Source organism: Stegastes partitus, unplaced genomic scaffold (genome assembly GCF_000690725.1).
Source record: "Stegastes partitus isolate 25-593 unplaced genomic scaffold, Stegastes_partitus-1.0.2 Scaffold1239, whole genome shotgun sequence".
Lineage (NCBI taxonomy): Eukaryota > Metazoa > Chordata > Actinopteri > Pomacentridae > Stegastes > Stegastes partitus.
The window spans coordinates 122,642-147,419 of NW_007578970.1; the positions used below are offsets into that span (position 1 = coordinate 122,642).

At 39.3% G+C, this 24,778-nt stretch overlaps 1 protein-coding gene across 1 annotated transcript in view; it reads left to right on the plus strand.

Annotated features, from left to right (window-relative positions):
- Nucleotides 1-24,778, plus strand: part of LOC103369093 (leucine-rich repeat-containing protein 16A) — a 103,487-nt gene that overhangs the window by 26,246 nt on the left and 52,463 nt on the right. The window contains exons 3-5 of the mRNA XM_008297702.1: nt 4,343-4,393; nt 22,592-22,651; nt 24,572-24,693. Of these exons, the coding sequence (XP_008295924.1) occupies nt 4,343-4,393; nt 22,592-22,651; nt 24,572-24,693 (233 nt within the window). The remainder of the gene's footprint in view (nt 1-4,342; nt 4,394-22,591; nt 22,652-24,571; nt 24,694-24,778) is intronic.

Here is a 24,778-nt window from a genome sequence, read left to right on the forward strand (position 1 = left end):
TAAGCACTGAATGAATTAAAGTTTTGCCCTCCAAGACTGGACGTAGGAGATGAATCCTGAGTGGTCAGTTGGCATCTCTTCTCCTGTTCTTCAGGATCGATCGCAGTTATTACAATTAAAGAGACCGATTACTGATATTTGAAATCAATATACACTTGCAGTAAAGCTGAAAAACAAAAGTTTAGCACAAAACTTAGTTAAAATACGTTTTACAGAGTTAATTAAAGGGAAACTTTTCAGCATTTGTCCTTCACTGTTGATAGGCTGTTACCCGTGAAGTGTATCCAATCAGAGAGTGCTGAAGGTGGGACATTGCTGAAAAATTACATATAGTTTAATTTTCCTAGAATATTGTTTTAAAGAAACACTATCGCTAACTCTGGAAAAAAGCAAAATTATATCTGATCCAAAAATCGTCCAGGCAGATAACCAGTCGACCTTTGTACTCACAGTCAGCACATGCTTGATCATAACTAGATTTATATTCTAGGGTTTCTAGTGGACATATATAACACTGTATAGTATATTAATTAAATACATACCAAAAAAAAGATTAACCAAATAGAAAAGTATTTCTTTTAACAGGAGAACACTAAAACTGAACTGTATGAAAGTTCATTTGAAGCATCTTCTAGCTTATGATAAGATGAGATAAGATAAGATAAGATAAGAGTTATTGATCCCTCACCCAGGAACTACACTAACAAAACCTAGATTAAATAGGTCTATAAAGTTCTGTTGTATTTTGTAATGTTATTTACAGATCCAGTCCCAAACCTCCTTCACTGCTTGCAGACTCACTGAAGCCGCTTTAAGGCCAATGTTAGCTCCAGATGCTAAAACTGATTTTTAGTTCAAATCTGTCATCCAGTTCAAAATAGGTAACCCATGTTGTCCACATTTTCACAACAGTTTTTGCGTCAAGAATCATATTTGACCTTCTGCTTTTGTTTTTTTCCCCTCATTGCAAAGCAGTATTAGTCGTTACACACCGTCTCCATTTAGTTTACATGTGCCTCCCCATGAGGTGCTGCACTGCCCCCTCTGCCACGATCATCTTATAAACAGTATTATTTATTCATAATATTCTGTAGTCTGGGATTTTTAAAGTTTCTTGTAATGTGCAGCCTGATTTCAGCTTTAGAAACATGTTTAAAATCTGTGAGACAGGTTGAGGATGTTCTGATTTGACATCAACAAGGTTATTTTTACACACTTTGGAAAGTCCCTCCAGAAGCATGAAAGCTATTTTCTAGCTGTTTTTACTAAGTGGTGATGAGTAAGCTAAACTAAATGTGAATAGTCAGTCCCCGACATATCCAAACAAATATAAACTGAAATCATTATCCAAAAACTGTAAACACCAATTGTCCTGCTTAACGGGCTGATTTTGTTGTAATTCACCAACATGATCCTGAAATTAGGAGCTAATCTAATGTTAATTCACCCTAATCAAATGTATACCTGCACACAAATGGTATGAAAATGAGACGAAGACAAAGCGAGCTGATTGAACCAGTGGTGTCTGGTGTTCTTTCGAGGAGGTTATCTTTGGCCATCCAGGCTTCCATGTCTGTCTGCATCACGTCAAACCACACAAACGCTGCAGTGCTGAGGAAAACACTGTCATCCTCTCTACCCGTCTCTCATCCCTCTGCTTCTTTTTTCCACGTCTTTCAAAAAGACTGTGACAGCTCCTAGACTTTCCTGAATCCTGGTTTCTCTTGTGTTCTCTCTTCACCTCTTTTCCTGTCCTTCAAACCAGAGTCTGTCCATCCGGGACTTGTTAATATGTTGTGCTCTCCCTGTCCTCTTCCTCCTTTTTATTTTCTCTTCTTCTTCATTTTTTTTTTTCACTTCGGTTAATTTTCCATGCTCCCTTTCATCTTTTTGTTGTATCACTCAAAACCCAGCAGGTTGCTTTTTCTGGAGTTTGAAGGTGTTTATCCTGTAAACACCAAGATTAGAAATGTTTTTGAATTGTTTATACATTTGAGACTAGATCTGCAATTAACTGTTTTCATTGTTAATTGTTATCAGGTTTTTTTTAACTTCAAAGTGGCGGAAAGTGGTGAAAAATGTCATTAGTGTTCCACAAGTGTTCTTACTGTCCTAGAGGAGGAAAGAAACCAGAAAATATTCACATTTAACAAGCTGGAGTCACAGATGTTGGACTATATTTCCTAAAAAACGTAAAACCAATTATCAAAATAGTCGCTGATCAGCTTAATCAAGTTTATCGTTACCACACTCTTTGTGACATTCCAGCTTACGTAATGTGGCATCAGTGCACAGTGAAGGAAAAACATAGGAGTGAGCTTGTCACAAAGTTCGTTCAACACAAAATACATACATTTTATTCCATTCAAGTAAACTGATGGGTGGAAAAGTGCCTCAGCTGGAATTTTTTACCTCTGAAAAAACACAAAGATCCATCCAGGAGTCGAACTGGAGACTGAGCTGCAGAGGGCATTTTGCCTCTTCTGGTATGTGCTCTAATTCAGCCATTTTTTCCATGTTTTGAGAAATTTTAGACACATCGCAAATCGATTTAACGGTTAATAAAGAAAATAACTGGTCACAGTTACTTGTTGCAGCTCTTCCCGATGTGTGCTTTTGCTGACCAACCAGTGTTTCCTTTGAAGGAGGTGGAGGCTTCCCTCTTAAAGGTCAACCTTTGGTGTGTTGTGATATTTTTTGACAGCAGAACATCCAGTGCCATTTCGCATACCTTTATCTTTAAAATATCACTTTGCATTAGATCTTCTAGTATGTTTAAAGGTCGAACTTTTTCATCGTGACGACCTTTGTTCTTCTGCTCTTCTGGATTATTTGGTGGCGCCTTAAAGACCCCCTCTGGTAAAAATCACATTTTTTACCTTAATGTGTCCATTCAGGGTTTTTATATGCTGGAAGATGTATTCTGAGTCAAAACAAAATTCCCTGAAATTGATTTTTAGGAACAACCTTTGCCTGTTTAAAGTCATGGTCGGCTGATCGCTGCGACTAACTGGCCGAGCGTTGGTCATGCGTGGCAGATCATCACACTCCGGTCAGCCGCGGAAGGCAATGTGTTTGTTGGTTTGTCAATTAGCTGCTCACCTGAGATCTGCTTCACCGACTTATTCATACACTGTCTGACATTAATTAGGGCACGTCAAAGAGAATCATATCGTTGCAGAGCATGTCGTCGCTCGTAACTGAACTGCTCGGCGAGTTAATCATGATAAATGAATCCTCTGTACACCCTCTGATTAAAGGAGATAACTTGGAATTTCACTGAAGCAAAACCATAAACATTTCATCTTCAAAGAAACTGTCCCTTCGATCTTGTGGAAACAGTCCCATTTTGGTTTTATAAACCACCGTTTTTCGTCACACAGACACAATTTTCTCAGTGCTCTGTCATTGTGGACACTTGGAGACGCTAATCTTAAAGCCTGCTTCTTGGAATATCCCGTATATAGTTAGAATTCCATCCTGCACCGAGGGTATGATTATAAACAGTCGGCACTGTACACATTTCAGTATTTTAGATTAGCTGTAATACCTGGTAGAACCACCGGATGAAGCCTTTTACTGTTTCGTACCGTAGCGACCAAAGGAGGTGGTCACTTCTGTGTGGGCAAGCAGAGAGCATTGTGGGAATTTGTCTCGTAAGAGAGCACCATGACAGCGGTTTGTGATGCTTAATGACCTTTGGTGTGAAATTAGCCTGTGATGACCTAAGACAGTGGTTTCTTATCTGAGGTTGTATAATGCCCCTTCTGTGGATGTGATGTTAAAGAATTGGGATTAGTTTCGTACCAACACCTATCAATTAAAGTTTGCCATGAACATCCCTAGTTAACATATTCTGAGTCATGTGAGTGCAAATCATCTGTACAATATCACATTTTATGTCAGCTTATCTTAGTAAACCAGCCAAATGAGCTTCTGCATGGGAATGTCAGGTTTACATTCCAGTTATGCCTCCGTGAGCCTCGACTTTTCTTTTTCCACAGAGCAGCTCACACCTCACTAAGTGCTGCAATTAGAAGTTTCTCAGCAGGCAAAAGCAACACAAACAAGACGTCAAGAAAAACTCACTGCCCAATGATTGCATCACTGTGACAAGTTTGTGCTGGAAAAGACCAGGCAGCTCTGTAGGAGCAGAGAGGAATATGTGTCCCTTTTCATTCTGACAGAGATGCTTCAGAGTCACAAGTCTTTTCATCCTGATGAGTCAGCAGAACAGCTTTCTGTGTTCTTTGTCATTTCCTTGTTCTTGTTGTTCTTAGTGTATATTTACAGCAGCTCAGTATATATTTACGCTCATTATCCTCTGTGTTCTCTCTTTAAGGCTCTGGCGTCTCACCGAGCTTACCTCCTGACGGCACGCATCCCCGCCAAGGTAAGGACTTTAACAACACAACTTTGTGGTTTACGTCTGCCTGCACAGCCAGTGGAATTACACAGAAAATATCATGATACCAAAATAACTGTAGTAGCATGTCAGACAAATTACCTCTGGTTTATGGGTGTGTTGTTTAAATTTATATTCATATTAGTATAATAATAATAGAGATACATTTCACTTTATTAATTCTTTTAAAGCATTAGGCATAATGAGACAATAATCAACATGAATGTGATGAGAGTGGATATGCCATGAGCAGATTAGTTAACTGTTAAATGCAAATCAACAATGACAANATACACTCCCAGAATCTGAACTAAACTGAAGACCCAGTAGATTGCATTTTTTCACAGCATGTTCCTCACAACAATAAGAAAATGTTGTGTAGCTAATGCGGCTAATTTTATCATTTGCTTTGACTGTATGCTCACAGGTTAGAGCCAAACACATTATAGCTAAAAACAGAGACTGTGCTGATAATTTGAAGCTACAGAACCTGAATCAGCCTGTTTAGAACAGGACTAAAACCAGGAGTTATCCAGTCAGGATAAGATGAACCATCTTTGTGGTGGTTTTTGTTAAAAAACTGAAAGACACATTTTGGGGTCATGTGATTAATTCGCTGAGACAATATAGGACCTTTATTGTCTGTGAAACAAAATTTCCTCAAATAATTGGCATTTAATAGCGTGGCATTTTTAATAGGCTAATGATTTCCTAAAATACTTTCTGGTATGGAGATAGTAACACATGATTGGGGCTGATTATGAGAACACTCAGATCCATTTGGATCCACTTGGGTATTGACACATTGACCCAGGCGACCCCTGGCAGTCAACAGAAACCCGACCCAGTCAGATTAAAAATAAAGTGGATGTGCTACATGTGAAGACCTCTACCTTGCAGATGATACTGTACGGTGCTGTTTCCCTGATTGGACGAGGCTGGATGTTAGCTTAGCGATTAGCATCCTGGAGAGTCTCGCTCCTCTTTCACTGAATTGCATCATCCGTGATTATTCAGAGATTAAAATGCAGAGAGACGTGCATGTGTGTGGGTTTCCTCTTTTCCACTGTCTCAAATACATTCACATAAACCCAACACATGCATATAAAGGAGGCGCAACAGAAAAGAAATGAGGAAAAAAAACACCAAACAATGTGTTGATGATTCTTCCTCATGTACATCTCTTCATGGTGCATCCAGTTCAAGATAAGGAGGTCAGAGCGAGCAGGAATGCAGGGAGCAGAAAAACCTGAGCATCTTGAATGGATTTTTCTGTGCAGTGATGGTTCGATTACCAAATAGTCACACATTCCACAGTGTGCAGTCCGCCATGGAAATCTCACAAACAAACCGTTCAAGAAGTGGCATCATGGTGCTTTTTTCCCCCCCCCATTTAGAGCCTTCTGCTAAAAACACAGAGGCATGAGGGCATTAAGAGATTAAATGGAAGGAAAGTGAGGGGAGGGAAGAGCAAGGAAGGAGAGAAATTCACTGTATTGGACCCAGAAAGGGCTGATTGATTTCAGCGTAAAAGCTAAGAGAGGCTTGTCCAGCTGCAGCGGTTGTGACAGAGATGAAACTGCTTTTAAACACTCTCCTTCATTAAAGATCTGCCCCCTCTGATTGGATTTAAATCTTGGCTCCTTATCAGCAAAACAGCACTTAGAATCTATTAAGTCATTTCGCTCGGGTGTCCGCTCTGCTTGTCTCAGTGGCTGATCTCTGTCTGTGTTCGCTCCCTTCTTTTTCTGCAAGGCCCTAAAAATACTCACTCCTGTTTTGCAGCGTTTACAGTTTGCAGCCTGCACATCATGACTCATTAATGTTATACATAGACACGCATGCACATGAAGGACATTCTCACATTAGTTATGCAATAAAGAGTTTGTGTCAGCAGTCGGGGGGAGCGCGGGGATATTATGGTGGTTGTGGGTTTTCCACTTTGCTGTTCATTTTAGGGCTGCAGCTTTAAACTGTGTCATGCTGAAACAATTAGTTCAATACAAAAATACACAAAATGCACTGGTTTCAACTTCTACAATGTCAAATGTTGCTGCCTTTATATTTTCCTATATGATAATAAACTCGATATCTTTTGATTTTGTACTGATGGTTGAATGTAAAAGAATCAGTGGAGTTTCAATTTTCCAACAGACCTTGAATATCTCATTTGTGATACAGAGATCTGTCTGTAAAAATGAGCCAAATCTAAGCATTAAATCGTAATATGTCATCAATATCATTGTATTCTACACATCTTTATTCTAAACTGTTTGCACCAAGTCCTGTAAAATCAACAAATGAGAAGCCGCAAGCGAATCAGCAGCAAGCAACAGTCATGCAACAAAAATTCAATGAATATTTGGCTGAACTGCAGGCTGTGTTTACGCAGAGCAGATGGAAGTGTTTTAATAAATTAGAGAGACTGAAACATACTTAAGCTTTAAAACAAATGCAGCATGGCTCAAAAACAGTGTACAGAGAAACAAGTTTTCAGCAAGCTGTGGAAAGATATAGATGTAGAAAGTTGATGTTCATATCAGTGTGAGAGGACTTAAAGTGTCTGTAGTGTTTAGAGACCCCATTTTTTATCGTGTAATTCTAACACCTATGGTCGTTTGGGAAAATGTTGCATGTGTTGATTCCAGTTTTGTTTGGTTTTTAATTTTTGTAAAAGGACTAATTGAAGCAATTCAACTTTTTTTTTCTTCTCCTTTTTAAAGGTTGATGGCTTTTTAACTTTGTTAAGCTGCACAAAAGACATATATGTGTCCCGTCTCCTTCTAGCTGCGCTTGTGCTGTTTCCATAGAGATGCAGGACTTTATATTACAATGAAAAATGAGCCCATAGTGAGGAAAAAATGTGACAAGGACAAAAGAAGACCACAAGCTGCTTGGGCTTTAGAGGGTTAATCTCTGAATAATTTATTTTCTTTAAAAAGTGATTTTGTTCTAATTGCTTGTTTGTTTCAGACTACAAGTCCCAAACTCACTTAAATTAGAATTATATGAAACAACTTAAAGTTAAATGCTTTATAAATTACAGACGGTTATGTATCTGTTTAGTGCTACTTTTAACATATCTAACATAAAGATAAAGCTCTTCCTATGCTGGAGCACACAAACTGCCATAAATCCAAAACTTGTTGGTTTTGTGGATTAAATAAACCAAATATTACAATTAGTGGGCTTCAGAGGTGATTTTCCCTGTTCCTTCTCTCTGTGTCCAATCAGATGAATCACATGTATCTCAGTGTTGTGAAAAATGTGAAGCATTTGCTTGGGCCTAGATTTCAAGGGGGATACGTTGCTGTGAATTATGGGATAGATGGATATAATAGAGCATGAATGCACCCCAAGACGTGATGGATGAATAAAAGCATTTTTTAGTGGGGGTAGATTTCCTGCGGTTGAGTGCTGCCACAGCTGAATGAGTGCAGATGAAACACTGCTCTGTTTGCTTTGGTTCCTACAGAGATCCAGTGTAACTGTAGTCCAGCGTGGACGTCGTGTAAGGGGGTAAAAACTCATTGACATTCTCAGACGAGGCCTGACACTGCAGCGTGCTACTTTCATGTGTGAGAATCTGTCAATGTGTGTGTGTGTGTGTGTGTGTGTGTGTATTCACAAATGCATGCGTGCAGGATGGGCTAGCTGTTGCCATAGCAACATAAATTGTGTGCGAGTGTGCACATGTGGCTTGGCACATGTAGCTAAATTGGGGAGGGTGGTGGAGGGTTGTTGACAGTTTGATAGAAAAAAAAGAGATGATACTGTGAATGGATTGTTCAGTAGATAAACCACACACGCACACACACACACACACACACACACACACACACACAGATACACTTTGCTGATCTTTGCATTTATTGCTGACCTTTTAATGGGTCCGAGACCTTTCTGTCACAGTGTGTTTGGAGTGTATGTGCTGCAAACTTATGATATTATATCAAAGAAGTGTGTGTCAAATTTTTAAAGTAAACTGATTTTGGCTGAGAAATGGTCTAGCAGAGCTTTGTGTATGTGCACATGTGCTGCAGGCCAAGAAGACAAATGGCGCTTCGGAGCTTGTGTCAGTTATGTTGCCTGTTTGTGTAACTGTGTGTATTACAGTGAGAGAGAGAGAGTGAGTGTAACAGCAGATGCTCTCTCTGCTCCAGTGCTGCTGCCATCTGGTTGGCTGAGCGGAGGCTGAAGGCGCGATGGTGGTCGCTGTGAAATCACCGGCTCAGGGCTTAAATCCACTTAAGACAGAGAGCCGCGGTGGAGGGGGAGTTTCAGAGGGGAGGACGGGGGTCATGGGGGTGTTTTGTCCACTCAGGAGGGCAGATGGAGAGAGCAGAGGGGCAGTCATGCATTGCGGAGGATGAAAAACTAAAGCAAAATCCAAGAGGCTGCAAGTTAGAGAATGTAAAACTCTACAAACGGAATTAATTTTGGCAGCCAGTCGCACAAGTATCCTTTTGTCCTTTTTAAAGTATCTGACTGCTGTACTGCATTAATTAAATTGATTATTAAGCACTGAATGAATTAAAGTTTTGCCCTCCAAGACTGGACGTAGGAGATGAATCCTGAGTGGTCAGTTGGCATCTCTTCTCCTGTTCTTCAGGATCGATCGCAGTTATTACAATTAAAGAGACCGATTACTGATATTTGAAATCAATATACACTTGCAGTAAAGCTGAAAAACAAAAGTTTAGCACAAAACTTAGTTAAAATACGTTTTACAGAGTTAATTAAAGGGAAACTTTTCAGCATTTGTCCTTCACTGTTGATAGGCTGTTACCCGTGAAGTGTATCCAATCAGAGAGTGCTGAAGGTGGGACATTGCTGAAAAATTACATATAGTTTAATTTTCCTAGAATATTGTTTTAAAGAAACACTATCGCTAACTCTGGAAAAAAGCAAAATTATATCTGATCCAAAAATCGTCCAGGCAGATAACCAGTCGACCTTTGTACTCACAGTCAGCACATGCTTGATCATAACTAGATTTATATTCTAGGGTTTCTAGTGGACATATATAACACTGTATAGTATATTAATTAAATACATACCAAAAAAAAGATTAACCAAATAGAAAAGTATTTCTTTTAACAGGAGAACACTAAAACTGAACTGTATGAAAGTTCATTTGAAGCATCTTCTAGCTTATGATAAGATGAGATAAGATAAGATAAGATAAGAGTTATTGATCCCTCACCCAGGAACTACACTAACAAAACCTAGATTAAATAGGTCTATAAAGTTCTGTTGTATTTTGTAATGTTATTTACAGATCCAGTCCCAAACCTCCTTCACTGCTTGCAGACTCACTGAAGCCGCTTTAAGGCCAATGTTAGCTCCAGATGCTAAAACTGATTTTTAGTTCAAATCTGTCATCCAGTTCAAAATAGGTAACCCATGTTGTCCACATTTTCACAACAGTTTTTGCGTCAAGAATCATATTTGACCTTCTGCTTTTGTTTTTTTCCCCTCATTGCAAAGCAGTATTAGTCGTTACACACCGTCTCCATTTAGTTTACATGTGCCTCCCCATGAGGTGCTGCACTGCCCCCTCTGCCACGATCATCTTATAAACAGTATTATTTATTCATAATATTCTGTAGTCTGGGATTTTTAAAGTTTCTTGTAATGTGCAGCCTGATTTCAGCTTTAGAAACATGTTTAAAATCTGTGAGACAGGTTGAGGATGTTCTGATTTGACATCAACAAGGTTATTTTTACACACTTTGGAAAGTCCCTCCAGAAGCATGAAAGCTATTTTCTAGCTGTTTTTACTAAGTGGTGATGAGTAAGCTAAACTAAATGTGAATAGTCAGTCCCCGACATATCCAAACAAATATAAACTGAAATCATTATCCAAAAACTGTAAACACCAATTGTCCTGCTTAACGGGCTGATTTTGTTGTAATTCACCAACATGATCCTGAAATTAGGAGCTAATCTAATGTTAATTCACCCTAATCAAATGTATACCTGCACACAAATGGTATGAAAATGAGACGAAGACAAAGCGAGCTGATTGAACCAGTGGTGTCTGGTGTTCTTTCGAGGAGGTTATCTTTGGCCATCCAGGCTTCCATGTCTGTCTGCATCACGTCAAACCACACAAACGCTGCAGTGCTGAGGAAAACACTGTCATCCTCTCTACCCGTCTCTCATCCCTCTGCTTCTTTTTTCCACGTCTTTCAAAAAGACTGTGACAGCTCCTAGACTTTCCTGAATCCTGGTTTCTCTTGTGTTCTCTCTTCACCTCTTTTCCTGTCCTTCAAACCAGAGTCTGTCCATCCGGGACTTGTTAATATGTTGTGCTCTCCCTGTCCTCTTCCTCCTTTTTATTTTCTCTTCTTCTTCATTTTTTTTTTTCACTTCGGTTAATTTTCCATGCTCCCTTTCATCTTTTTGTTGTATCACTCAAAACCCAGCAGGTTGCTTTTTCTGGAGTTTGAAGGTGTTTATCCTGTAAACACCAAGATTAGAAATGTTTTTGAATTGTTTATACATTTGAGACTAGATCTGCAATTAACTGTTTTCATTGTTAATTGTTATCAGGTTTTTTTTAACTTCAAAGTGGCGGAAAGTGGTGAAAAATGTCATTAGTGTTCCACAAGTGTTCTTACTGTCCTAGAGGAGGAAAGAAACCAGAAAATATTCACATTTAACAAGCTGGAGTCACAGATGTTGGACTATATTTCCTAAAAAACGTAAAACCAATTATCAAAATAGTCGCTGATCAGCTTAATCAAGTTTATCGTTACCACACTCTTTGTGACATTCCAGCTTACGTAATGTGGCATCAGTGCACAGTGAAGGAAAAACATAGGAGTGAGCTTGTCACAAAGTTCGTTCAACACAAAATACATACATTTTATTCCATTCAAGTAAACTGATGGGTGGAAAAGTGCCTCAGCTGGAATTTTTTACCTCTGAAAAAACACAAAGATCCATCCAGGAGTCGAACTGGAGACTGAGCTGCAGAGGGCATTTTGCCTCTTCTGGTATGTGCTCTAATTCAGCCATTTTTTCCATGTTTTGAGAAATTTTAGACACATCGCAAATCGATTTAACGGTTAATAAAGAAAATAACTGGTCACAGTTACTTGTTGCAGCTCTTCCCGATGTGTGCTTTTGCTGACCAACCAGTGTTTCCTTTGAAGGAGGTGGAGGCTTCCCTCTTAAAGGTCAACCTTTGGTGTGTTGTGATATTTTTTGACAGCAGAACATCCAGTGCCATTTCGCATACCTTTATCTTTAAAATATCACTTTGCATTAGATCTTCTAGTATGTTTAAAGGTCGAACTTTTTCATCGTGACGACCTTTGTTCTTCTGCTCTTCTGGATTATTTGGTGGCGCCTTAAAGACCCCCTCTGGTAAAAATCACATTTTTTACCTTAATGTGTCCATTCAGGGTTTTTATATGCTGGAAGATGTATTCTGAGTCAAAACAAAATTCCCTGAAATTGATTTTTAGGAACAACCTTTGCCTGTTTAAAGTCATGGTCGGCTGATCGCTGCGACTAACTGGCCGAGCGTTGGTCATGCGTGGCAGATCATCACACTCCGGTCAGCCGCGGAAGGCAATGTGTTTGTTGGTTTGTCAATTAGCTGCTCACCTGAGATCTGCTTCACCGACTTATTCATACACTGTCTGACATTAATTAGGGCACGTCAAAGAGAATCATATCGTTGCAGAGCATGTCGTCGCTCGTAACTGAACTGCTCGGCGAGTTAATCATGATAAATGAATCCTCTGTACACCCTCTGATTAAAGGAGATAACTTGGAATTTCACTGAAGCAAAACCATAAACATTTCATCTTCAAAGAAACTGTCCCTTCGATCTTGTGGAAACAGTCCCATTTTGGTTTTATAAACCACCGTTTTTCGTCACACAGACACAATTTTCTCAGTGCTCTGTCATTGTGGACACTTGGAGACGCTAATCTTAAAGCCTGCTTCTTGGAATATCCCGTATATAGTTAGAATTCCATCCTGCACCGAGGGTATGATTATAAACAGTCGGCACTGTACACATTTCAGTATTTTAGATTAGCTGTAATACCTGGTAGAACCACCGGATGAAGCCTTTTACTGTTTCGTACCGTAGCGACCAAAGGAGGTGGTCACTTCTGTGTGGGCAAGCAGAGAGCATTGTGGGAATTTGTCTCGTAAGAGAGCACCATGACAGCGGTTTGTGATGCTTAATGACCTTTGGTGTGAAATTAGCCTGTGATGACCTAAGACAGTGGTTTCTTATCTGAGGTTGTATAATGCCCCTTCTGTGGATGTGATGTTAAAGAATTGGGATTAGTTTCGTACCAACACCTATCAATTAAAGTTTGCCATGAACATCCCTAGTTAACATATTCTGAGTCATGTGAGTGCAAATCATCTGTACAATATCACATTTTATGTCAGCTTATCTTAGTAAACCAGCCAAATGAGCTTCTGCATGGGAATGTCAGGTTTACATTCCAGTTATGCCTCCGTGAGCCTCGACTTTTCTTTTTCCACAGAGCAGCTCACACCTCACTAAGTGCTGCAATTAGAAGTTTCTCAGCAGGCAAAAGCAACACAAACAAGACGTCAAGAAAAACTCACTGCCCAATGATTGCATCACTGTGACAAGTTTGTGCTGGAAAAGACCAGGCAGCTCTGTAGGAGCAGAGAGGAATATGTGTCCCTTTTCATTCTGACAGAGATGCTTCAGAGTCACAAGTCTTTTCATCCTGATGAGTCAGCAGAACAGCTTTCTGTGTTCTTTGTCATTTCCTTGTTCTTGTTGTTCTTAGTGTATATTTACAGCAGCTCAGTATATATTTACGCTCATTATCCTCTGTGTTCTCTCTTTAAGGCTCTGGCGTCTCACCGAGCTTACCTCCTGACGGCACGCATCCCCGCCAAGGTAAGGACTTTAACAACACAACTTTGTGGTTTACGTCTGCCTGCACAGCCAGTGGAATTACACAGAAAATATCATGATACCAAAATAACTGTAGTAGCATGTCAGACAAATTACCTCTGGTTTATGGGTGTGTTGTTTAAATTTATATTCATATTAGTATAATAATAATAGAGATACATTTCACTTTATTAATTCTTTTAAAGCATTAGGCATAATGAGACAATAATCAACATGAATGTGATGAGAGTGGATATGCCATGAGCAGATTAGTTAACTGTTAAATGCAAATCAACAATGACAACCGTTTGTATAAAATCTTAGCTGACTGAAATACAGTATCAAATTAATCAGATCAAGTTTATTGTCATTTTGCTGCATATGCAACAGTAGTACAAACAAGATGAGAGAGCGTCAGGATCCAAAAACCAAAAGCAATTAAATAAACAAGTGTTTGCATGTCTGGATCAGCAGTTCAGCATTCTGACAGCTTGTGGAATGAAGCTGTTGATCAGTCTGGAGGTTCGTTCCTTCAGTGCTCTGGAAACGTTTGCCTGGTGGCAGCAGTTCAAACAGTTAATGGAGAGGGTGTGAGGAGAAAGTTCAGAGCTAGCTGTCTGTCTGTCTGCCCCGAACCATGTCGTCTCCTCCAGATGTATGTCCGTCTGGGATGTAGTCATGGAGCCATGTTTCTGTTAAAGCAAACACACAGCAGTCCCTCCGCTCTCTGCCGGTTTCTCTCAGCAAACGTAGCTCGTCCAGCTTGTTGTGGAGGGAGCGGACATTGGAGAGTAGGAGGACGGTCCTCTCTTTCCCCTCCTTTGTTTACGTTCGCACCGATTCCTTCTCTCTCGGGTAACTGCTGGTGTAGTCTCCGATCGGACTCCTTGTTGGTGTAGTATGTCCAAATCACAACCGAGCACCGCAATTTTTGCGACATTCACTCCCCTGATGTTCAGCAAAGTCTCTCGGCTCTAAGTTTTGTGGAATGAATGTCTGGGATAGTTGAGACACTCTAAACTTTCACTCTCGTCTCCTGAAGGGGCCGCTGCATCCATGCACGCCGCCATCTCTATGGAAACCATTATACTGGTCAGGCAGGATGTGAGGCAGAGAAGTGCTTTGCTATACATGAAAACGATCAAAAAATGCAACTGTAGAAATGACTTCAGAAGTTTTGGAACCTCTTGGAATCTTTTGTAGAACCAGATTTAGCGATTGTCCTGGTTCAGATTTTCCTTCCCACTAAAGGTTAATTCTTTAAACATGCACTGATTCAACAAGATCTAAAAACTGCGTTGACGTAATAACACTATAAAGTTTATGTGACAAACATGTTCCCCACAACTTAAGAGAACGCTATGTGGCTCATTAGCTGCTAAAAGCTTCAGTATGTCCATTAGCTTGACAATAACTTTACTGTTTGTGTTTTGGGCAGGTAGTCAGGGTTTTTCCTACGTAGTGGAAATGTTGGTGTCCCCTAAAGAGGTCATAGACAGAATAGCCAAAATAATACTGAGGATAGTACTTTATCTTTTTTTTTTTTTTTTAAAACGTTTTGTTAATTGAGGTTTCATTTACTCAAGCGTAATAGACATTTTTGTTTATGAAATGGTCTGAATTAACATGCAAATGCACACATTTCTGCAGAATAAGATAACACAGACTCATTGACTTTGCTGTCATGTCTAGTCGCCCCCAAAGGCTCATTCTGAGCCACAAATAAACCCTGTAGTGGAGTTGAGAGCAGCAAGACTGAATCCAAACTGTTCAGGGCCATAAAACCAATCAATGAGCGAAAGCTCTCTGAGTTCAGAATTAATTATCCATGAATATGTCATCAAAAGTGACCCCTTTCATCCATTGTTAATGTATAAATACTAATTAGAGCAGCGATAATTCATTAAAAATCTCCATTATTAACCAAAAATGTGCAGTTGCTTTGTTGAAACATGACAGAAGGTGTTTTTTCTTGCATTTGGTGTCACTAATTAGCAGTAGTAGTTATTTTTGTCGATATTTTCCAGCTCAGCGCTTTGTCTTTTGCTATTCCTGTGAGTTTATGTGTTTCGATCTAAAGAGGAGATTTAACTCTGTGCGTACCTGGTTATAATGTAATTATACAGCTGGTTGACCACCCTTTTTATTTAAATGCAGCGGTGCCATAATGGTGCACAGATGGCAGCTGTTAGCGCCATCGCCAGCAATAAAATATCTGTCATCGTCTTTACCAGCATCACCACCGCTGCCACATAAAAACCAGCAGCAGTAACACAGTGCAGATGTTCGCTGAAGCCTCCAGCAGCACCAGTCGCACAACTATCAGTACTGACATTCTGTATTTTTAAACTGCAGCTGGAATAAAGGGGTCCTCTATTTAGTAGCTGGATCTTAAAGCATATGAGGTCTGTTTCTGGGTGTTTTTGGGCACTGTGGACTTGTTTTTCATGGCAATATAAAGTCCTGCACCTTGATGGAAACAACACAAACCGAGCTAGAAGTAAGGAGAACTCAAGCATACGTTTTGTGCTTTATGGTGTGCAGTTATAATGGCACAAATCGTAATAATAATAGTAATAATAATAATAAGAAGAAGAATTTTTTAAAACACCAACACAAAAGTAAAAAAAAAAAAATCTGGATTCAACATTTGCATTTTTTTCTAATCACCCACAGGTTTCCCAAATATTCTGCACATCATCTCTAGAAAGACAGTTCACCGTGCTGAATGTATCTTCTAACAGCTTGCTTCTGTTTTTGAGCCGTGTTGCATTGAATTGTTTGCTCTATATTTTGTTTCCATACTCGTCTCCTCTCTGTTCTGTGTAAACACTGCCTGCAGTTCACCCGAGTCTACAAACAGTTTATCTTTGGCAAATTTTCAATGAAACATGTAGAATAAAGTGATTTATTAATCATGATGTTTGAGTAATTTTCCACACAGACTAGCCCATCACACATGATTAGTTTGGGAAACGTCTAAAGGTTGGGAATCTGTTGAATATTTTAGTTTTATAGTTTCTGGCTCTGATACATGATGTCGTTTTAATGATTTCGGGGGATTTTTGTTTGTTTTGGTGTACTGGGGAAAACAAGACGTAAGATGAGGATAAGATTTTGTTATTTTTTCAGGATTGAAGGGAACGATATGTTTAAGGACCATCAGAAAGTTGAAAATGATTTTTTGTTTCTGCACTGTCTGGCCTCTGAAGAATGGTGTGATTTTGGCTTTATATGTTTTAAAGAAAACATGCCTTTCAAACCCAGCGGCGGGTTTTGGGGTTCAGAGGTTTAAGTCTCTGACAGTGATTCATTGAAACACAAAATGTAATTAAGTGACCTTTGTGTGTCTGCAGCTTTAAGCACCAGTAATTAAAAACGCCATAAAATATCCTCCAGTCTGACCACATGCACAGATCCACAGAATAAAACACAGCTGTGTGGATATGGGAACTACTATCTAAAACGTCCAGACTTACGATGTCTCCTGATGGAAAAGAGCATCACTCAGTGTTCGCTCCAAGTCATGATATCCCACAATAACATCATATGTTGTAGCAGGTCCAGGAAATGGTCACCGTTTAAAACATCTGTGTGCTTTGCAGTCGATAAGAAGCCCTCAGGGGAAGGTTTAGGTGATTGATTGTTTGCTTGAAAACAGATTTATAGTTTTACTGGTGGTGGATGAGGCCGTAAAGAATATTGAAGCTGACCGTGTTTCACATGACGCCATGTTTCCAGCCATCGGTGTGTTTGTTTAGCTGGAGCTGCATCTGGTATAAATCTGTTGCCCAGTGGGGATTAAACACCTGCTTTATGAAGAACTAACCTTCCTTTTTAATCCGTATCTCCCGTACGTCTCAGCCTGACTCTGTTTCCACTGTTTCAGCTCCTCCTGCTGCAGTAAACCTCCATCTCCTCCCGTCAGATTACAGCCACAGATCACCTTTTACTCTCCTCTCCTTCCTTTAAGCCTTTCATTCAGCTTTCTCACCCTCATCCTGCTCTTCTTTTTCAACAATCCAGATTACCTCCATCCTCTTCCCTGTCCTCCCCCACTCACCACTGTACCAAAGGTCGGCAGGGATAATCGGTGCCTCAAATTCAATCGAATCTGATTGGTTTGATCGTAACAGAACCAGCGAACTGGTTTTAATTTTAGAGACTCTTTGCAGGATTGTTTTTACTTAATCAGTCAGTCGGTAAAGTACAGTGAAAATGTCCTTCACACGTTCTCAGGTCCTAATATATTGATATTAATAGCTTGTTTTGTGCAGCCTCCAATGGATAATTCAGCAAATGTGCGCCTGACAATGACGAAATAAAGTCAGGCTTAATATTCCATTAATAGAACTTACATTTAACCCTCTAAACCAAAAAACCTGGATATGGGTTTGAAAGACGTGTTATTTTTAAAAGCAAACAAAAAAAATAATCACAATGACTTTATTTTTCAGGGTGTGAAATTTAAAGGATGGTAAAAATTGTTGGATCTTCATACATCCTTGAACTACTTACGTATGATTTGCCATGTTGCAGTGAAATAATTAACTAAATCTAAGCTTAAAGTCATGATTTTTATCAAAATCATTTAAATTTTATGTGCTTTAATTTTTTTAAAAATCTGGAAAAATAAACTAATAGCAGTAACCCAATTCTAGAAAAAACATAAAATTCTTAGAGGCCACGTTTGACTCAGCTGTGACCAACAATCACATGACAAAAATTCAGGGACTGATCTGTTGAACTGCAGCCTGCGTTCCCACAGAGAGAGGAGATAAAGGTAGTAAATATAAAATATAAGTAGTAGAACACATAGAGTGTGTAGGTCCTCTATTTTTTCCAGTGTTGGTTGTACCTTTTTTTTCAGATTTTCTTAAATAAATAATCAAAGATTCTAGGATTTATGGCTTTATAACTTTGTCATACTGAACAAACAGCATTGTTTAAACCCTGTGGCTGTTTCCATGGAGGTGCAGGACTTTATTTTACAGTGAAATATGAGCCACCAGTGAGTGAAAATGTGACAGCAGCAAGAAAACAGCTCAGGGTTCAGAGGGTTAGTAAGTGTAGCATTGTCATGCCTACAATTTTAAAAGTGGTTTCATTACTTAATGTCCAATTTATGAAATTCTTCATCATTATACCCCCTTTTTTTGTGGGTTCTTGCTACAGTTGTTAAAAGACGACGCTGCCACCATCCATAGAAACAGCTGACTGTTACCGCCTGTGTCTCTTAGTATTGATTTTTTAAATGTGAAATCTATATTACAGTGGAGATGAATCAAGTGCAAATGAAGATTAGCTTCTGCTCGCTGTTCCAACACATGAGCTAATGATTCTGTGCATCCTTTTTAGATGGTATTTTTCTGCTAAAAGCTGTTTTGTTGAAGGTGCTGGGTGTTGATTTATCTGAGTGTACTGTAGGCAATGCTTTCATCTCTCTTCTGTGTATGAACGTGAAGAATGAAAGCGGTGACGTGTAAAATAACGCGAGAGAACCCGCTATAGGTGGGGATTTCATCAGCACTATATTGTTCTTCTAAAGGTAGCCCGAGGCCTTAATGTTAGAGCACTGTACTGTAGTAGTAACTCAAACCCTCACTTGAGCACTTTTTTCTTCTCTTGCTAATAACTGAAACCCCCTCCAGCTCTATCAAGGCCTCTCAGTGGGCTTTTCTGTGTCTGATGATTTGGCTGCTGTTGAGAAGCTGCAGGGCCTTAATGTCTGTCAGAGTCTCCTCCAAAGACTGAACACAAGCTTCACGTCTCCCGTCTTTCTTTTTGTCTATATTTCACTTTGTAGACTCTTTTTGCTGTATATTTTATATACCTAAATGCTCCTTTGTCTCTGTTTAATGTTACAAGTAGACAGGGATTAAAGAAATATATCAAAAATAAAAAACAGATTAAAGTCAACAAAAGACGCTGACTAACAGTTTTATGCTTTGGATGGCAATCAGATTTGGCTTCGCACTAATTAAACAGAGCTTTGTGGTGTTTCTTCAGGTTTTGTTGTAGCTGATTTTTATTTTTACTTTTACTTAGTTTGCATCGCTTCACGTTCAGTGTCAGTGCTGAAATTACAAATTTGTGTCGCACTAAGCAAAAGATACCTTTTATATCTGTAGCCCACAAGACCTAACGCATTGCAAGCCATCTCAACATTAAAGCAGATCTGAAATAAACATTTAGCTGCCAAACATCCTGAATTGTGTCTCATTAAAAAGCCAACAGCGTCCTAAATGTTCCTAATCGTACATGAAATAATCTCATCCACATATCATGAACATACAGCAAAAACAAACGCATCTGAGCAGTTAAACCGGCAGACGGACAGTGAACGAGTGAGTGAACAATGCAATTACTCAGGCCTTCGGTTCCTCCACACCTCCCAGCGTGATGCCTGCCTCTGGCTACAGCTCAGATTCAAGGCTGACGTACTGTAAAATCGGTGCAGAAAGCTTTACTGGCTGAACTAAGTATCCTAATAAACGGACCTTTTTCAAGTTAAATACTGTGTGCTGCATATTGGAGCAAACTGAAAATAGTTAGCAGTATATCCAGGAGTACACTATACATAGAATACTGTGCTTGTATTGTGTGTTTATTGTACTTTGAAGTATCCAACAGTCACGAAATTACTATTTGTTTAGGATTTTTTTTAGCTTCCTGAAGTTTTAAAACTATTCTTAAGCAATGTTTTGTAATACTGACTCTGACATATCACAAGAACTACAGACATTTAGATCAACTGTCTGAACCCCAAACACCCCCAGAACATTTTAAAGTTATGTTGCTTTTAGAAAAATTCTCTAATTACACCATTTATCTAAGCCAGAAACTGTAAATAAACAGGAAGGATCCTCAGATTTCCATGTTTCTGGCAGCGTTGAACTGCTCATGTGTGTGAGACGTGCTATTCCGCCAATAAAATTAACCACGTCTGACCTTTAAATCATTCTAAAATTTGCCAAAAATAAACTGTTTACAACCACCAGATTCTGTGAAAAAACAAAAAATTCTGGCCTTCTCAGCACAACTGTGAGTCTGTGAGTGACTCAGCTGTGATCCACAGTCAAGTGAAAAAAATTCTGTGACTTTTTTTGTTCTCACACAGAGCTGATAGAAAAATGGAAATAGTGAAATATAGCAGGCTGTGTAGTCATCTTTTTTTTTTCCCCCTTTCTCTGTCTTGGTTACATCTGTTGGAAAAACGTTGCACATGTGGATTCCAGGTCTTTCTTCTTTTGTTTTTTTTAGGATTGTTTGCATTTTAACTTCTGGTTTCATAGAGGTGCAGGTGAGGCAAAATGCAAGCAAAACATACACTTTTGTTCTCTGCTCCATCTGTGTTGTGGTGATAATTAGCGTCCATTCATATCTTGTACATGATATAATAAAGACAGAATGACTCTGTAATGTCAGTTATTCTATAACATCGACCTAAATGTTGCTATAATTAGTTTAATTAAACCACCTTAAGCTATCAGACAGAGCTGGCTGTCAGATCAGAGTGTATTTTATTAAAGGAGGTTGTAGTTTTATTGTTCATGAAATTTTCTTTCTACGAGGAAGAATATGTTATTTTTTTCTTTTATAAGTTACATTAACATCCCTATAGAATCTCTCTGGTTCTGCTGTTTCCTTGTCATTGATAAAAGCTAATTGTGTCGGAGGAACATGTCGGTAACTGAGCTTTGATTTCCTCTTTTGTGTTTCTGTCTGTCAGGCTCATTAAAACGCTGAATGGAAATGGAGTGTGTGTGTGTGTTTGCGCTGTACCACGAGTGCAGGATGGTTATTGTGTATTTATTGTGGAGTAAGCTGCCACAGGCTGAAACGCAGACAGTAGACAGACAGTCTGCTTCGCCTCTCATCTCTGAGCCAAGCCTCAGGAGCTCAGCGCCCACCTGGAATAGTCTGCAATAGTCTGGCCTCGCTTCCTGGCCTGCCCTCAGGCGCTGCACTGTCGGCGCGCTCAGGAAAACTGTGCTCAGTATACAGTGTTAGATTTGTATGCACAGGTTTCCCACCTCACATGAAACAAAAGTCTTTTTCTTTCCTTTTTTTTTTTTTTTTAGGCATAGGGAGGCAGGACGGCCTCTTTGTTTTCTTTGTCCTGAGACACTCTCTTGAAACAGAAATAGACAAACGAGGATCTAAAAGTGCTCCGGCTGGCTCATGATGCAAATTTTAAACAGTGAAAAACAGAAAAGGCACAAGAACTAGAATTTAGCTGGTAGAAATGAAATACTGAAATGCAGGTATGTGGGATAAAAGCATCTTCTGGGCTAAAGCCTACTGATGCTACACATTAGTTAATGTGTGAGTCAGTGATGAATCGGTCGGAGAGACAAATTACTGCAGCTCTGCCTTTTAATTATGAAACAGACATACTTGTGCACTGCATTCCTTAGACAGACAGTCACTGTACTCGACTGCTGTTATTTATGTATTATTTACTCTTAGAGATACTGTATGTATACTGCACGGATGCACAGTTTCATATTCATTCACTCTAATATAATCTCAGCTTTATACTGTTTGATTAAAAAATAAAAACTGTACAAAGATGTTTCAGCGTGCGGAACGTATCGTCCAACAACCTGCTCCTCTGTATTCTGTTTTTGAGCCATGCTGCATTTAGTATGTTTTATTTTCCTCTCAGTCTCTCTTCTTGTCTCCTCTCTGCTCTGTGGAAACACTGCCTGCAGCTCACCTGACTTTTTGTCACGTCACTGTTGGTCACAGCTGAGAAACTTGTGGCTTCTCAGGCTGAGCTGTGCAGAATGTTTAGTTTTATACAGAATCTGGTGCCAATGGTTCATTATTGGTGTATTTTTTTGAGGAGATACCTAGTGCTTTTGATGAAATATCACAATTTTGGGCTTAGATTTGGTTATTTTTCTTTATATAATTGTATGTCAAGCAGCATACATTTGACAATCTTTAACAATTTCCTACTCTAATAAGTGGTGTACTTTTGGTGAATTTGTAAAAGGAAACATGCCTTTTTTGGGGGTACAGAGGATTAATATTGGACTTCTTACCATTATTGTTATTATTGTTATTATTATTATTATTATTACATTTTTATTTTATTTTTATTTGTAGTTAGTTAGTTAGTCTTTTCATTCCAAACACGTTAGAAGTAGTCTGCAAACACTGCGTATGTCTTATTATAACCAGTTCAGATACTCACCGAATACCTCTTCCATATGACTTTATTGCTTTTGTATGAAACTTTTCATGTAACATCTGTGTTCTTCTTTTAGGTGGAACACTCCTTTAATTATCTGGAGATTCAGGGAATTGCCTGCAACAAGCCAACACAGGTACACAACCTTAACACACTGTGGCAGCACAAAAATATTAAAGGTTCTAAAGTTCTACATTTTAGGAAATACTCTTGTTTGCTTTCTTGCTGAGTGAGATGAAGATATATGTGATTCTGTGTAACTGCTGGCGCTGAAGTTAGCTTAGCATAGAAGTGGTGCAAGCATGGTTCTCTCCAAAGTTCAGTAAGAGACCTACAAAAACAGAAGAACAGCATGTCAGATCACACTGTGGTAGTTCAGCTAGTAAGGAGGCATCATGACAAAGTCTTGACTGATGCTTAATGACATCCAACCAGAGCACTAGCCTTAAATCAAGCTGGGATAGTCGTACACCATGTTCCATAATGTCTTATTCACTGTGTAGCAGCAAATGTAATCAACAAATTGTACTTTCTGGCGATCAGGTAAAAATTGCTTTTATCGGCCTTAGTCCCAATCTCATGGGACATCCCTCGCCTTTATGCTAAGCTTACTAGAGCTAAGTACTCATCTTGTATCCCAAATCTCAGCTGAGAAGTCAACAGGTGGACCACACTTTGTCCAAATATTACTTTAAATTGTAAGCATCGGTTTAAATTGGTTTATCCAATACTGCATAAGTAGATTCATACTGTTTTTATGCTTTCGGATTAAAGAATTGTTACTTGAAGCTGTTCCACATGGTTCACAGTCAAAGTTCAGTATAGACAAACTTTATGAAGACTTTGTATTTTACTTCGCTCCTTTGTGGGTTCATGTTATTAAAGGTGAGGCAGTGTTGTTTAAGCAGAAAACAATATATTCACAGTGACAGAAAAGCCTCATAAACAAACAAACAAACAGATAATATTATATGCATAAAGAAAGCAGGATGCCGGAGAAGGTAAGTTGCATTAAGTTTATCTGATTTCCTCATTATAATACAAACTGGCAGATTTACACTGATGACCAAAGCATTAAGAGCCTCTTGGTTCTTCACCTGCTGCCGAAACACTTCCAGCCTGTGAAGACATGAACTCAATGAGACACATTTTCAGCACGTTTTTTAAGTCTGTCAGTCCTGTAATCAACAGTATTTTCTCTATCTGTGAGTGGTCCAAATGTTTTTCACTCAAAGATGTATACAGAAGTTCCAAAACTACTGCTGGAAAATCTTTTTATTCGTCCCTTATGTCCAGTGTTGTCAAAGGCCTCAGGATTCCTCTAACTGAGGGACATTTCAGCATAGTGGATGTCTGCTCAAATATGTACCCAAACCCAACTTCTCTGCTTTGAAGCCTCAGCCCAGAATCACAGCAGATTCATTAGATGGCCAAATCTGAAAAGATGGCAGCAGAATATCTTGAATTCTTGTATAATCTCCAGAAACCCATTACTACATGACAAACTGAAAGCAAAATCTGGGCTGAGCCTCTTTTGGCTTTTTGACCAGAGCTGGCGAGCTGTCAGTTTGCAAAATCTACCTACAAAATATGATAATCCGTCGCTAACCAGAGCCTTCCTGCAGCTGAACCTCTCCCTGCTCCTCATCTGGAGGGATGTCAGTCCTGCTAATATCTGACTGATGGTCTCCCGTGCACCGGCCAGGATTATGTTAATTGCGGCATATTGAAGAGGCTCGTTTCGCCTTGCAGCAGCATTTGCATAATTGCGATGCAGGCGGAATAGGTTAGCCCATCTTGGTTAACATCATTAAATCTTTACGTTTGCCTAACGCAGAGATGTGGGATAGAGCAGTGATTGAGTGGATGTAGATGGACGTGGTAGATTTATAGACGGATATGTGGAAGCAGAAAAGCTGAATATGAAACAAAGGGAAGAACACATTCATGCTGAACTCCTACACTGCTCATAAGCTATTCTCACAAGCTGTGTGATTAAAAAAAAAAAAAAAAAAAAAGCTGAACTGGACCACTAACGAACACTGTGTTTGTGTAGCTGTCTATAGAGTACGAACGCGGCTGCTTCTCTCTGAAGCTGCCGTCCACAGAGGAGGTCAATGACGTGGTGGCTCACATAGGAAACTGTCTGCTCAGGATATGTCCTGGTCTGCCTCCAAGGTGAGTTCATCATCTCTATCCATGTGTGGATTTAAATCGTCGTATATAATAGTCGTATTTTACAGATCTGACTCTGTACAACAGA